Below are 15,817 nucleotides of genomic sequence, written 5' to 3'. Positions count from 1 at the left end.
CTAATGCAGAGACCATGGAGAGGTGCTGCCTTCTGACTTGCATCGAATGGCTTGCTCAGCCTGCTTTCTCATAGAACCTAGGGCTACCAGCCCAGGGATGACACCACCCACTGTGGGCTAGGCCTCCCCCCTCCCCCCTCCCCACTGATCGCTAACTGAGAAAATGCCTTACAGCTGGATCTCATGGAAGTATTTCCTCAACTGAGGCTCTTTCCTCTCTGATGATTCTGGCTTGTGTCAAGTTGATGCACAAAACTCACCAGTACAGCTCTCAGATCTGCTTGTCTCTGCTCCCTTCCTGCAATCCTGGGGTTACACCAGTGTCTTGGAGATTTGAATGTAGGTTCTCATGCTTACAGAGCAAGCCTTTTAACCATCCTGTTATCTCACCAGCTCTGGTTCTTTCTTCCTTTTTTTGGTTTTTTGAAACAGGGTTTCTCTGTGTAGCCCTGGCTGTCCTGGAACTCACTCTGTAGACCAGGATGGCCTCAAACTCAGAAATCCTCTGCCTCCCAAGTGCTAGGATTAAAGGCGTGTGCCACCATTGCCTGACTGGCTACCAGCTCTGTTTCTTATGTGCTATTTGTATTATAGGATCTTATTGTAGATATATTGTGTTTTTGGACACTTTTTCTGTGCTCTGGTTTCTAGCACTGCTTTTACTTTTTGGCCTCCCTGATGGTCACTTCTGTTTTGTTTGTTTGTTTCCTCTTCTGCCTCCCCAGCCCATCTCCCAGTCCTGATATTTGTCAGGGTTTCCCCTTTTCTCATGGGATATACATTCTGAAGAGAACTGCTTTTTGGGTATCGACAATTCCTAAAGAGTACAGTATCTATGGTTGTACTTTTCTTAGAAAATAGATTCAGATTCAAATAGATCAGCTGTTTAATGGCCCACATAGTGGGTGTGTGGGTGTGTGTCCCCACTGGTATAATAAACACAGTACCTCTGACTGTGGCTCATAATCTGTCTCCCTCAGGAACCTACCCCTGTTCTTCCCTCTTCACTGTCTTTGTGAATAGTTAACTAGTAATCTCATGTCTTCGGTGTGAACTTAAGAGATAAGGAAGGCTCTTATTTCTCTGCAACCCACATTCAATGTCTATATTCTGTTGTTCCTATCCCCTGTAAAACATTTCTGTAATCTATCTCTTACCCTTGCTCTCTACCAGCCCTGGACTTCAGATCCTAAATCAGATGAGTTCCCTATTGTTACAAAATATAATGTGGCAAGGGGTACCTGGTTAACCCATGCCAAGGTGTCCCCCTGAGAATTTATGGCATGTAAGAGACCTGGTATCAAGGGATTTTATTTTCGACAAGAGAGGAGTGTGGGGACCTGGAGAAGGAGTGGAGGTAGACAGACAGGAACAGCGCCATGAGGGCAGAGAAGTGAGTGCTGGGGGTGGGTGGTGGGCAGAGAAGGTCAGAAAAGGGGGGGGGGGTGTGAGGAGAGAGAGAGAGAGAGAGAGAGAGGCTGAGCAGTTATTTAATACACCACCAGCACCTGGCAGCAGGTAAGGGATGCAGTGATAATGCAGTCAACAGCTTGGTCCCTAGGAGGAGCCTAGTGGAATGGCCTGTAAGCAAACACCTATGGGCTCTTCCCTTATCCTCCTGGATAGACTCTGGTACAGTAGAAAATTCCTGTGGCTGTTAATAGCCCGAGAGAGCCCAGTGGAAGCTTATCATGCTAAAATAAATCCCTTCACAGTTAGGTAATCTCTGACTATTCCTGTCTCCAGTGTTCCATCTTAACAGTTGCTTGTATATTGGCAACTTATGTGGTTGGGGTTTAGCCTAGAGACTGGAGCTAAGCTCTGGTTTTGTTGGGGTTAACTTGGAAACTAAGGCTAGGTACCAGCCTTAGTTTACCTGAGTTCTAACTTAGGTCAGGTTCTCTAAAATGGAGTCTGAACTTAAAAGATTTGGCCTCTCACAGACACTTTACTCATAGTATAATCCATGAGAAAGAAAACAGGGTACCAAATCAAACCAATGGGGAGAAAATGATACAATCAAGAGACATGGTGAGCACGGGATGGAGGAGTCTGTTGCTAGAGAAACAGGGTGTGTTGTGTTAGAGTTAACATAGGAAGCCATAGTGTAGTGGATAAGCCCATGACAACCATCTGCTATCAAGTAGAGAATTGCCTTTGCTGTCTGCTCAAGCAGTTGGTGACATAGTAGGTTTACAGCAGCAGCATCAGATGTGTGGACAATGACATCTTGATGGCCAAGACATGTTAGGTGATAGAATCTCTTGACTTCATAATGACTCATGGTACCATTGTTGGGTATGGAGTTTATCATTTCCTGAAACATTGCTATGTTATTGTTTAAGACTGAGTTTTTATACATGATATGGTAAATTCCCAGAGGTCTAGAGAATAACTAGCAGAATGGCTAATAATAAGTTCTCAGCAAATACTTGTTAATGGAATGAATGGTAGTTTTTCTTGCTGGATAAGAATCTCGAATGCATTGCTGGGGCTTCTAAAAAAATCAGAGCCAGGTTTGTTGAGAAGGCTTAGTGGGTAAAAGCACTTGCCACCAACTCCGAGAACCTGAGCTGGATCCTTAGGACCAACATGGTGAAAGGAGAGAACTGAGTTCCATATGCTGTCCTCTGACCTTCACCACACTTGGGTACTCAAGCAAGCAGGTTCACATGTATGTGTGAGCACGGGCTTACCCCTCCTCCTCCCATGCGCACACACTAAATAAGGTGTGAATTTTTTAAAATGTTAGTGTTTGGAGAGATGACCCAGTGATTAAGATCATTTGCTCCACTTGCAGAGGACCCTGGTTTAGTTCCCAGAACACATATCTGGGAGCTCAAAACTGCCTGGGACCCCAGTTATAGGGGATATGGCCCCTTCTTCTGGACTCTGTGGGATCCAGACACAGATGTTGTACACATCTTATATGCAGGCATTCATACATGCACGTAAGATAAAAATAACTTTTTTTAAAGTAATAATTTCGAACAAAGGTGACAGAGAGATAGACACAGAGAAAGAGAGAAACACACACACACACACACACACACACACAGAGAGAGAGAGAGAGAGAGAGAGAGAGAGAGAGAGAGAGAGATCAAAGCCGAATGCTTGTTCTCTGAGTCACCTTTCACCCATGTTCTGTCCCTGTGGGGTCATGCTAGAGAGCAGCAGTAGAGCAATATGAAAGCCAATTTGTATAAATCACTTATACAAAGAGAAAGACGATGTTACAGAATTAATATTATCTGGCTGAACAGGTGGCTTTGGAAACCTATTTCAGGAGGTCCTTCTAATTTTCTCACAGGATGTCTAACATTTTCCTGTCTTTCCAGCATTAACAACAAGTGAGTCTTTGCAGAAGACAACTAAATCACATCAGGTAAAAGATCTGAGAAGTACTGGGAACATTTGGTTTTGGATTAAAAAAATTCCCTAGTAGAAGTTTTCACTGATGCGCTCGGGAGAATAGAATGTTGCTAATTGGCAAAATGCATAGTAACTGTTGTGAAGTGGGCAAAGACTTGTGAACCTGTACTCTCGGCAGAAGCACTACTCATTGTTACTTTGCCATGCACAGCACAGATGTTTTGAAAGCAAGAAGAAAACTATTTACGGATACATACAAAATCAACATGTGCCCCTTGCGTGAAGCCCAGCATTATTGATGCGACTTCAGTGACAACACCTGCTTCTGCCATTGCTCTTGTATTTTGAGGGTTCCTTTCATTTATGTTTATTGCAAAAAACAATTAAAGTAGCTCCAAAAAGTTTTTAGGCATGACAGATGACTGTGAAAGCAGTCTTTCCTTGGAGACAGTCATGCCTTTGCTTCTGCTTCCGGCTGATTCTGCGCTTCTATGTGCTACAGAATGAGACCGGAGGAAAGGAAGGAAATAGTCTGGCTGCCGCAAGGGAAATGGGAATGTCCTCATAAGATACCCAAATGCCTGGTTCAGTGCACCAAGCATTGGGATGTCAATGGCTCTTTAAATTCCTTAAATTTAACATTGAGCTTTTTTTTTTTAATGTATTAATTTTAGAGCCAAAGATAGCAAACTCATTACATAGTCACACGGATAGCATATATTGTTTTTTTTTATATATATAAAAACTAACAATATCTTTCCAAATGAAAATACAATTGGTGGGGAAAATGGTACTGACACTTTGGCAAATCTCGTTTGTATCTAGCTTGCTGGTAGTGTTTGGTAGCTGTGATTCTTACTGTGAACTGGCAACTTGACAGAACCCAGAATCACCTGTGAGGCAAGTTTCTGGGTATACCTTTTAGGGATGATCTTGATTATGCCAACTGAGCTGGGAGATCCACCCACTGTGACATCATTTCCTGTTGTAGCCTTGGGCAGTGTACGAGGAGAGAGGGATCAGAGTGGCAGCATGCGAGTATTGCTCTCTGCTTCCTGGGTGTGGTCCTGCCACCCTGACTCCCTGGCCATGATGGACAGTACCTTGAACTGTGAGCCTCAATAAACCCTTCCTCCCTTAAGCCGCTTTTGTCGAAATATTTATTAAAGGAACAAGAAAAAAACCTAAGACAGCTTTTGTTGTTGTTGTTGCTTGACAGAAAGCAAAGAAGAAAAAACGTACAGGATGAAAGAGTTATTTTGCTCAGGGTTTTAGGTGATTCCTTTCATCATAACTTGGAGGGCCTGGTAGAGCTGAGCAGCTCATAGCATCTCAGCCAGGGAGCAGAGAAAGAAGAAGGGAGAAGGAAGGGGAGCTAAGGAGACGAGTGCATGTCTGTGTTCTTGGCTATTTTCCCCCTTCCATTTCATCTAGCTCCCCAACCTACTGATGGTTCAGTCCACAGTCACGGCAGCTTTGCCCTATTCAGTCAATCTTACTTGGAAACATTTTCATGGACATGATCCGAGGTGTGCTTCTCTAATCTCCCATGTGCCCTTCACTGTGATGAAGCTGGCAAGAAGAACCATCCCAACGAGACAGAGACGGAGCTCATTCCTGCTCTCGTGTTCTGTGTGATGAACCATGAGTGCCTGGTGCCACCAGATATTCGTTCCCCCTGGGAAACTTGCCCAGGCATGCTCATAAGAGAACAACACTGAAAATGACAAATCAAGTCTCCCACATCCTTAGATGTACTGGGCTCCCAGGCTGTACCTTTAGGACTACCCTGATAGGAAATTCGAAATTCAGCTTCCTCTTCCTTTTTATTTGTTTTCTCTACAAACTGAAGTCAGCCATGGTAAGCATAGCTCATAACATGGTTATTAGTTTTTAGTCACTTGACCTCTGAGTGCAATAGCCCAATGTACCTGATGTGTAAGACTCAGATTATTTAGGGATATGGGCAAAACATTTTGGGCTTTTAGGGGCGAAATTAACCCTGTTTTAGAACTCTGAGCTTGCTTCGACTTGGAGACACACCGGGCAGAATAGCATGAGTTGTAATGACATTGTGGGTGATTAGAAGGCATTCTTAGGATGGGATGTGTCCCAAGGTACATTCTGGAAATGGCAGTATTCTACAGCAAGGAATCAATCACTTTGCCTGTGTCTTGGCAGATCAACAGCAGACAGACCATCTTGATCATTGCCTGCTGTGTGGGATTTGTGCTAATGGTGTTATTGTTTCTGGCGTTTCTCCTTCGAGGTAAAGTGGGCAGGGCCAGATGTAAGTGGCCTGCAGGGATGGGCGTTTGTGCGTGGACTCCGGGGGTGTTATGGGAGGAGGGTAGTTCTGTTTCCCCCTCTTTCCTTTTATCCCCCCAAAGGATCGGTTCTCTCACTGTCCTCACATAAACTGTGGGGGTGACAGGTAAGTCCATTACCACCATTGCCTTTGTGTGTGGTCCTCTGGGTAAGGCTGACACTTTGATGATGAATAATGAGACCAAGATGGCATTCATTGATAGGACACAGATGCCATGCACGAGTTGTGTCTAATTTGTTCTGTCTTTGTTATTGCCTTGTGTAGAAGGGCCTGTTGTTACTCCTCCCTTTTCTTTTCTTCTTCTACTTCCCCTTGTCCCCCAAGACAGGGTTTCTCTGTGTAGCCCTGGCTGTCCTGGAACTCACTTTGTGTATCAAGCTGGCCTGAAACTCAGAAATCCACCTACCTGCCTCTGCCTTTTGAATGCTGGGATTAAAAGTGCATGCCACGATGCCTGGATATTCACTTTTTAAAATTATTTATTTATTTGTTTGTTTAACTGTGTGTATGTATGTATGTATGTATGTATGTATGTATCTATCTATCTATCTATCTATCTATCTATCTATCTATCTATCTACCAACCATCTATCTATATGTGTGTGAGTGTTTTGCCTGCATATATGTCTGCATACCACATGTGTGCCTGGTGTCCATGGGAGCCAGAAAAAGGCATAAGATCTGACTAGATCTAACTAGAGTTACAGACAGTTATGAACTATTATGTGGGTGCTAGCAACTGAACCTGGGTCTGCTGGAAGAACATCCTGTGCTCCTAACTACTGAGCAATCTCTCCTGCCCTGTTACTCCTTTCTTACAGTTAAAAATATCTCTGGATCCCTGTATTATATTTCCAAGTAATGTCACAGGAGTAAAACTCTGAACAGTCTTGCTCTTATATCTTCCTTTAAAGCAGGCTTGCGTAGGGACCACAGATGGCCTTTAGGAGAGAGTCCTGGGAAACGGTTTGCCAACACGTTCTTGTGTCCATGTCTATACTTTTCAGGAGACAGGGTCTAAAGTTTTTATGAAATTCTGAATTTCACCTATGATTTATACTTTCCCAACCTCAGAACACAAACAGAAAACTATAACTACTGCAAAATGGAGCTATAAAATAAGCATTATGGTTTTCATATAAAATACAGGCACACAGCAGGTACCTACTACTGTTATAAAACAGAGGGGAATTGATGCTTTATGGCAGTCAGCTGTAAGATGAGATTATTCTCTGTTGAACCTGTCCTTGGAGAGTGCTGCAAACACTATCTAGAACTTCCTGGAGCCTTGCTGTTAGCACTTACTTATCTGAAGTCATAGATGCTGTTTTGGATGCTTCTGGGTACATATCACAAAAAGTGCTTTAAAACCCAATGTGCTGGGGAGGGAGGTAAGTTAATGAGTAAAGTGCTTGCCACTTAAGCATGAGGACCTGAATTTGAGTCTTGGAACCACACAAAGAGGCATTTGCTGTAATCTCTGTGTCCGGGAGGCAGGAACTGGTGACGAATCTCCAGGATTTTCCAGGCAGCCAGCCTGGCTCATTGGCAAGTTCTAGGCCAGTAAGAGATTCCTCCTCAAAGAACAAGGTAGGCAGAGCCTGAGGAAAACACTTGAAGTTGACTTCTGGCTTCTATATGCTTGTACATAGGTGTGCACAGATACCTGCATATGCATAAAAGCCAGCACAAATATGAATATTCACAGACATGCGTGCATATACACACACAGTGAAATAACTTGAATTTGTGTTACTGAGTAACTCTAAGCATTGTTCAACTTGCATCAGAGAAAGCTGCTTCTTGTAACAAATGCTGAAAACCAAAGAGACCCACATTTGGACAATGTGCAGAGACAGAGACTTTGGAGCACTCAGCCTTCAATGGGATTTATCAGACCCTTCCCCTCAGGGCTCAGGGATCTGTTTGGAAGGAAAGGTTCTAAGAGCCAGAGGTAGTGGGGGACTCCAAGACACAACCGGCAGTATGCACCATGAAATCACAGAGACCATGACAGAATGAAGAGAGCCTGTGCACTGCCTGCACAAGGCCTAAACAGACTCAAACTGCACAAGATCCCAGCACTGAGAGGGGCAGTAGACACAAAGTCCCACTCCTAAACCAAAGGCTATTGCGGTTGACACATGTGGGAAAATCTGTTTTCTCCAATGGAGTGTCACTGGATATAGCAACCATACTCTAAGGCAGGCCCCATGCCTGGGAATAGTTGGCCCACACAAAATTGTTTTGCTTGCATGTGTGTGTGTATGTGTGTGTGCATGCATATGGATGTATATACTCTTTGTTTTGTTTTATGTTTTTTGTCTTATTGCTTATTGATTTTTTCTTCATGTTTGTCTGTTTTGATTTTCAGTTTTGTTGTTTTCCATGTTTTTTTCTTTAAGAGATGGGGAAAAGAAGGGAGAAAGAGAGAAAAAGAAACAGAGAGAGAACAAGAAGTTGAGTAGGTGGAGGTAGGGAAAATCTGTTAAGATTTGGGGGAGAGAAAGAAAATGATCAAGTATGTTCTATGAAAAAAAGATTTTTAAATAAAAATGGATTAAAAATTTAACAGCTTTATACTAACCTATAACACAGGAGCGGCTTTGACATGAATGGGTTGGATTGAGGGCCAGAGGCAGCAAGTATCAACCAGGGGAGAGAGGCTGTCCTTGCTGATGCTAGTCTACTTTCTGTATAAGGTGGTGGCTTCTCCCTGCAGTTCCCAAAGCAGCTCTGCTCACATCAAGGCCTTGTCTTTTCAGGGAAAGTCACAGAAGCCAATTGTTTGCAGAGACACAAGAGGTAATTCATCTTGCATGGCCGATTGTTATGTTGATTATACAGCCTGTTACACATGATTAGATACTACTCAGTGGTTTAATGACTTGTGCTTGTGTTCTGATTAAACACAGGGTTGGAGAGACAAGGCATTAGAGGCAGAAAAAGCAGTGGAGATTTAACTCACATTAACCTCTGTCTCAGTTAATACTACATGTGTGTCCAAAATAGAACTAAGGAAAGCAGGAAGTATTAATGGAAGTATAGCATGCAAAAAAAGATGATGCATGCCATTGCATTCTGTGCTAAAAGCTGGCTCAGCACTGAGTGGCTTATTTTAAAAGCACATTGTTTGTGTGGAGTCACTGAGAAAAGCAATATGGAAATTAAAGTATTTTGCAATATTATTCCTGGGATTTGGTTCCTTTGCCCCACAGACTGGCATGTTTTATGGTTTGCTTTGATTTTGTAAGAGTCTATGAAGGGTGTCTGGAAATAGATTTTGAATATCTGTCCTATTTATAGCTTTTAGGGGAAAGAAATGAGAAGACTTGGTAAAAGTCTCTGCAATAATTAATTGCATCAACACCACATCATTTATTAGCAACCACCCAATATTATGTGGGGAATCTTAGGCCCTTCAAAGTGACTTTCTGAGTTCAAAGCTGGGATCTCTTGGGATATCAATGGATTTAGATCACGATTTCATACTTTTCAAAGCAAGGTGTAATCTTGTGTATTGTAAAAGATTAGCAAAGCTCTTTGTGCTCTATAGCCCCAGTTTTCCCATCTGTAGAATAGGAGGCTTAGGCAGGATAAAGTCTGAGTCTTGTGTGCTCAGCCTGTTTTAGTGGTGTGATAGCTGAGCAGGTCCAGTGGTCTTGCTTTTTCTGTTTTTTTGATCTGCCTTCTTTTCATTTCACAGGCCAGACAACTCTGAAGATAGTGACAGTGTCCTCAACGACATGTCACACGGGAGGGATGATGAAGACGGGATCTTCACTCTCTGACTCACCATCTTTATTTAGGATTAAGGATAGGGAATGGCACTTGAATTGTCAAAATAAGTTTGGGGACATTGTAATTTCCGTTTAAAGTCACACTCTGTTAACTGATGCTGTGGGTCCTGTCTGGTTGTATCTTCCCACATGAAGGTGCTTTAGAGACACATCTTCCCTGCCTCGTGCCTTAGTCCTCTTTGTTGTTTTGTGGCTAGGTGACTTTTCACACTGGGTTTGAACACTGTCAGTGATGGCGAAATCATTGCCACAGCTTTGGGAGTCTCTTTCAGTCTCCCAGCAGTAGAAGGAGTTAGAAATATCCAGTGGGGGAAAAAAAAATCTCTCTTTTCAGACAGTATCTGCTTTATTGGTGGTAGCTGAACTTCATTTATACAGAGCTCTTTTAACTTGTCTGTCTTCTTCTTGGTATCTAAGCTGCCTTTTGTTTTTGTTTTTATGATATTAACTTCTTTTCACATTCAAGTTTCTTTTTTTTTCTTTTTTTTTCTTTTTTGGTTTTTTTCGAGACAGGGTTTCTCTGTGTATCCCTGGCTGTCCTGGAACTCACTCTGTAGACCAGGCTGGCCTCGAACTCATAAATCCACCTGCCTCTGCCTCCCAAGTGCTGGGATTAAAGGCGTGCGCCACCACGCCTGGCCTTCAAGTTTCTTTAAAGTTGACTATAGTGCCTTCTGAACTCTTGCAGAGAGTTTGGGTTTTGGAAGCTGCCAGGTACCCATCACAGCAGGGGTGCCAGTGACCAGGATGGTGTACAAATGAAACACTGAAGCTATCCAAATAAATTCCTCTAAGTGTAATTCATTTTACTGCAGCACAGGAAGAACACATTTGTTTTACAACTTTAATAATTAGTACCATTATGAACCCTAGGAGAGATTCTGCAGTCAAGTGACGAGTTTTCAAAGTAGGAATCTCTAGGTTCCAGTCCTCTAGCGATTCTTTTCTGCTTAGTCCAGGTTAGGAGTTGAACATCCAAGTATTTTTTAAGGACCCAAAGAAATGCAACCAGAGCTATTACCAGAATTTTGGAGTGGTCCTCCTAGAGTTGCCGCATGTTGCTGGGAAAATTGGGGTCTTAGAGTTCTTAGTCTACTTAATAAAATAATTTTTTTAAATGGACTTAAAAGGAAGCATGAAGACAATTTCATTGGAGTTTTTTTTTTTTTTTTCTTATAAGAAAAACGTACTGGACTTGGTGACACATGTCTTCAATCCCTGTCATGAGCAGGCAAAAGCAGGTGGGTCTCTATGAGTTGGAGGCTGGCCTGGTCTATATAGCAAATTTGAGGACAGCCAGAACTAGATGGTGAAAATTTGTCTCAAAACAAACTAACAAAACTAACAAGCAAACAAACAGACAAACAAACAAGCTCTCAAACTCTAGAGCAGGACAGTTCTAAATCCCCATTGCTGACTTTAGGAAGGAGATTGTGAGGATAAAGAGACAAAGCAAAGATATGAACTTTGAGTTAGGCCTGAATGCAAGCCAGCCAAGTGATGAGCAATCAGTCACATGGGGAGATGCACTTTAAAGAGAGAGAAGCTGTTTCCCTAACTGGGCAGCCTTGTCTGGCCTCAGTGGAAGAGAATGCATGTAGTCCCTACAGTGACTTGTGCAGGGGTGGACTGATACCCAGGGAGGGCCTCCCCCTTCTCAGAGGAGATGGGAAGAGTGGAAGGGGGAGGGGCTGTGGGTTTGTGTGTGTGTGTGTGGGGGGGAGGGGGACGACCAGGAGGACAGAAGGATGGGCTGTGATCCAAGATATAAAGTGAATAAATAAAGAAATTAATGAAAAAAGAAATGGAAGGAAAGAAGGAAGGAAGGAAGGAAGGAAGGAAGAGAGGGAGGGAGGGAGGGAGGGAGGGAGGGAGGGAGGGAGGGAAGGAGGAAGAGGGAAAAAAGAAAGGAAAGGAGAGAAGCCTAAAGCAGTAGGGAAATGGTGCTAAGGACAGAGATAAAAAGATGAAAAGGGAACGTTATGCTTTTGAGTAATTCGGATAACAGAGCAGACTTCCGGAGCTGCCTGGCTGCATCTCTATAAGTGACAGAGGGCAGGGGAATCCTGAGAAGGAAAAAAAAGAAGCTCATGCAAGGGGTTACTTTTCCTCATTTCTCTTTAGGGAGGCTTAATACAAACCTGCTATCCTAAAAGGTGGTCTCTCAGACAGGGGATTGACCAACCCAACAGGGTTAACTGTTACAGGAAAAGGCAAAAGCTTGTCCCCACCAGAGATGGATTCCATTCTTTAAGGTGACTGACTGCAGCACCCACCCCTGTATCAGCAGCTCTGCAGTTTTTAAGCTAGGTACTTCAGGTTGAGCAGCCACCACTCCTGCTGAGCTTGTTGGAAATGTGAATTCTTGCTCTCATTCTGTATCTGCTGAACCAGAAACTGTAGGAGAAAGCCTGGGGACCTGTGGGTTAGCAAGCTCTTCACAGTAATAGCTCCCATCAGGTGGGGTCTCCCTCTTCTCAGACATTGCAGTGGCAATCTAGGATGAACAGAGATTAGGGGCTTCCTGAATCATTAGGCAGGAGGATTCCCCTCTCAGATGATCCACCTGGCTTCTGATGTAGTTTCCTATCAGCTATACCCTTATCCCTGCTGTTTTTTCTATGATGTTTCTCCTCAGTACCAGCCAAAGGTTCCTGGCTTCTGACTTTCAGCTCTTAAATCCACATACAAGACGTTCTTCCTGGGGTAGATGACAAACTGATGACTTCGGCAGCCAGGCATTAAATGCAATAAGTAGAAGAATCCAAGGCAATTGTAGACAACACAAATGTGTGTGTGTCTAATTCAAAATATAAAAATTCATTTAGTTATACTATGCTTCATGCGAGCAAACTAATCGCTCTGGGTTAAAATAAGGAAGCCCACTTTAGACTGGGTTTATAAAATGATGAGTTAATTTAAAAATAAGCTGGAGATGTAGCTCAGTGGTAGAGCATGTGACTAGCATGGACAAGGCTCTGGGTTACATAGCCATATCTAGTGTTGCTTAAGTATACTAGAAGGCCTGGATTAGAGGTGGCTGTTTGTACAGTTTGTTTCATTCTCTTTGTGTAGTCAGGATGAACTAACTGGTAGCTGTGTGCAATTAATCTTCTAGTATCTATTTTGTGCTGGAATAGAAACCAGAGAGAGAGAGAGAGAGAGAGAGAGAGAGAGAGAGAGAGAGAGAGAGAGAGAGAGAGAGAGAGAGAGAGAGATTATTAATGAGTTTAAAGGTTTAAAGTCTAAATGAGAGAACAGACTGGAATCCTGATGTTTCCCATTTCCATAAGGAAAAGCTTTGATTTGCAGTGGCTCTCACAGTTGATGTGTATAGGGGAAGGCCACATTATAACCCTGAGATTTATAGCAACCTAGTTTCTCAACATTGACCTTGGAATGAAATAGGTAACACAATTGTTAGCTGTCTAAATTGTGTTATGGGCACTCAGTTAAGGATTTCAAAGCAGCCATTGAATCTGGAAGCAGTTTAGGGAGGCAGGCTTGTTATCCTGAGATCGGCTGACCCTATGTCAGGTTTCAAATTGGCAATTCAGGAGACTAGGCCTAAATCTCTGTTTCCAAGAACTGGACAAGTCCAGGCTAGTCCAGGCCTCAGAAGTTGCACCATCACCTGGCCTGAGGCAAGGACAAGGGATCAGCAGCACTTTCCACACTTCCTCAGCATCAGTTTCCAGCCCTGCCCAGGCCCCAGCAATGGTTCTGGAATGTCCTTAGAGCTAGAAAGAACAGATTAAGACAGAGGTCACCTACCCCTCCCTGGACTTCCCCTAATGCGCTTTACATTATTTAAGTCTTTTAAAATACCATCTTTGTAGATGGCAGTCCCCAGTGCTAGCATTTTGTCTAAGCTTTGCCCCACAATTACCTAGCAATAGCCAGGTATGCCTGACTCCCTATAAAAGGGGCTGCTTGACCCCCTCCTCTCTCTCTTGCTCTCTTGCCTTCTTTTTCTTCCTCTGTTGTCTCGCCCCTTCCCCCTCTTTTCCCATTCCCCTCCCCCCTCTCCATGTGCTCATGGCAGGCCTCTACTTCTCTCTCTCTCTCTCTCTCTCTCTCTCTCTGCCTTTCTCTGTCTCTATTACCTTCACAACTCCCCTCCCCATACCCTGAATAAACTTTGTTCTATACTATACCGTCTTGTCCCTCAGCATGGACCCACAAAGCACTACATCCCCCACACCTGACTACACGTCCAGCAAACATACTCCTTCTCTCTTTATTTTTATAAAACACAACACCCGGCATGATGGTTTCCACAGAATAAAACACTCTTTGTGTTTACATACTATTTGAGTCCAGGGTGTCATTCTTTGACGCATCCTTATATTCCCTCATTCAGAGCTAAGAAAACTGAAGCATAGACTTGAAAGAATTCAATGAAGGTCACCTAGTCCAACTTACTGCAGCAGAGCCTGGCCTTAAACCAAGCCTAAAGGACCCCATTCTCTTTTTGTTTTGCTTTGCCTTTTAAAGATAGGTTCTTGTGTGTTGCGTTCCACGTTGGCTTTGAACTTGTTATGTAGTGAAGATGATTTTGGAACTCTGAGTTTCCTGCCTCCATTTCTCAAGTGCTGGGTGTATGTCCAGTGCTTTCATCTCTACCCTGAGCTTCCCAGTGGAGACTTTAGTTTATGGCTTCATGCACTGCTTCTCCGGCCTTGATCTTCATTGGACCCAAATGGACTTTAGTTTACTGGGATCGCTGGCAGTTTGGATGTATTGACTGTGTCTCACCCTGTTTGCAGCTCAGTCTTCCCTGTCCCCGAGTTATTGACTCAGAACCCAATTTGCATTTGCAGAGAAAGCAGCAGAGGAGAACCCGGCAGGAGCCTTAATGAAGCCAGGTGGGACACATTTAAATATCAAAGTGTGGAAGTAACTCAGAGGCTTGCTGTCAGCAGGCTTAATGAAGGGTTAACAGGAATTTTGCAATGGCTGGCTGGGGAGACTCTTTGTCTCTCTAAAGAAAACAGAAAGTTGAGAAGTGGGCTCCCTGGGTGGACTAAAGCAGGAGGAGGAAGCCACTTGAAACCACAGGACAGAATCTGTAAATAGAGTTTCATTTAGCTTTGTAAACATGCTATAGAGTCTTTAAAAGGGGGAAAAAACATGCCTAGAGTTCTCATTGCTCTGAGCATCAGAGGACAGCAGGGGGAACTGTTCCCAAGTAAAAGGAATGCTAGTGCTGTATTGAAGAAGCCTGGGGAACCCCAGCCAATTGCTCATGGAACAGAAGGTTGGTTGCAAGCGAAAACGCTCTGTTCCGGACCTGTGCATATTATTCTTATTGAGAATGTAGTAGCTGGGCCAGGGACCCTTATACTGCTTTCCTCTCAAACCTTCATTCTCAGCTAAAGAAACTGAGGCCAGCAAAGGGGGTGATGCGTTGCTCTGGGCCAGACAATAAGCAGGCCAATGCTGGGAGGTTGACTTGAACTGTGCCCTCCAAACTAGAGTCTGGAAATGTCATTAACATGATTCTTGAACATTTTTCAAGTTTATAGGATCTGCTTTGTTATTGCCAGCCCCCCATACCATGCCCACTTAAATCCACCAGTCCATTATGTTCTTATTAGTGTAGCCACACACCTCAATAGTTCTTTTCCTAACTATACATACTATGCCATCTCTCTCAGCACCTTCTGATAAACTGCTGCTTCCTGAAATTGGAACTGGAGTGTGCAAACACATGGCCAGGTTGCTTGTTCTGTTGCTCTCTTATCCTACTAACTATGGGGATAATGTGTGTAGGCTTGCCCAGGACTTCCAGTTTTAAATTCCTAAACCTAGCATATTGGGAAGCATCCTCTGACTTGTCCTGGGAAAGACTGATGACTGTTTAGTCTATGTCCATGCTAGAGGTCAGAGACAAGCACCCCTTGAGTCTTAACTGACCATGCTGGGTCTGAGAGATGTTTTCAGGTAAACAGATTTAAGAATCTTAGGTACAAGGGTTTGAAGTCTGTCTGGTGAAAATTTGGGGACTCTCTGGTTGAGGATTGGGGTTCATCAGATTGAGGGAGTTGGGTTTGTAGGCTAGATGTGATCACTCTTTTCCTGTGACTCTGTAGTTGCTGAGATTCAGTGTAGGATTAGATTACTATCAGATCTAAATTCTAGAACCTTCCTGTCAACAAAATGTGGGGCTCAAATCACTTCCTTGGAAGGCAGAATCATAGGCCTTACTCTAACCCGATTGGATCAGAACCTTCAGTGTCACTTGTAAGATCTTCAGCATGTTGGTTCTAGGAGTTCTGGTCCAAGGCATTGATTTTCATACTTGCCACAACCA

The 15,817-nt window shown here is 43.5% G+C and overlaps 1 protein-coding gene across 1 annotated transcript in view; it reads left to right on the top strand.

Annotated features, from left to right (window-relative positions):
- Positions 1–9,597, top strand: part of LOC110305943 (T-cell immunoglobulin and mucin domain-containing protein 4) — a 36,967-nt gene extending 27,370 nt beyond the window's left edge. The window contains exons 6-9 of the mRNA XM_021178117.1: positions 3,339–3,385; positions 5,554–5,641; positions 8,467–8,506; positions 9,408–9,597. Of these exons, the coding sequence (XP_021033776.1) occupies positions 3,339–3,385; positions 5,554–5,641; positions 8,467–8,506; positions 9,408–9,492 (260 nt within the window). The 3' untranslated portion in view covers positions 9,493–9,597. The remainder of the gene's footprint in view (positions 1–3,338; positions 3,386–5,553; positions 5,642–8,466; positions 8,507–9,407) is intronic.
- Positions 9,598–15,817: the final 6,220 nt, after the last annotated feature.

This window comes from Mus caroli, unplaced genomic scaffold, assembly GCF_978045245.1.
Source record: "Mus caroli unplaced genomic scaffold, Mus_caroli_1 scaffold_13, whole genome shotgun sequence".
Classification (NCBI taxonomy): Eukaryota; Metazoa; Chordata; class Mammalia; order Rodentia; family Muridae; genus Mus; species Mus caroli.
This window is presented reverse-complemented; position numbering and strand designations above follow the sequence as displayed.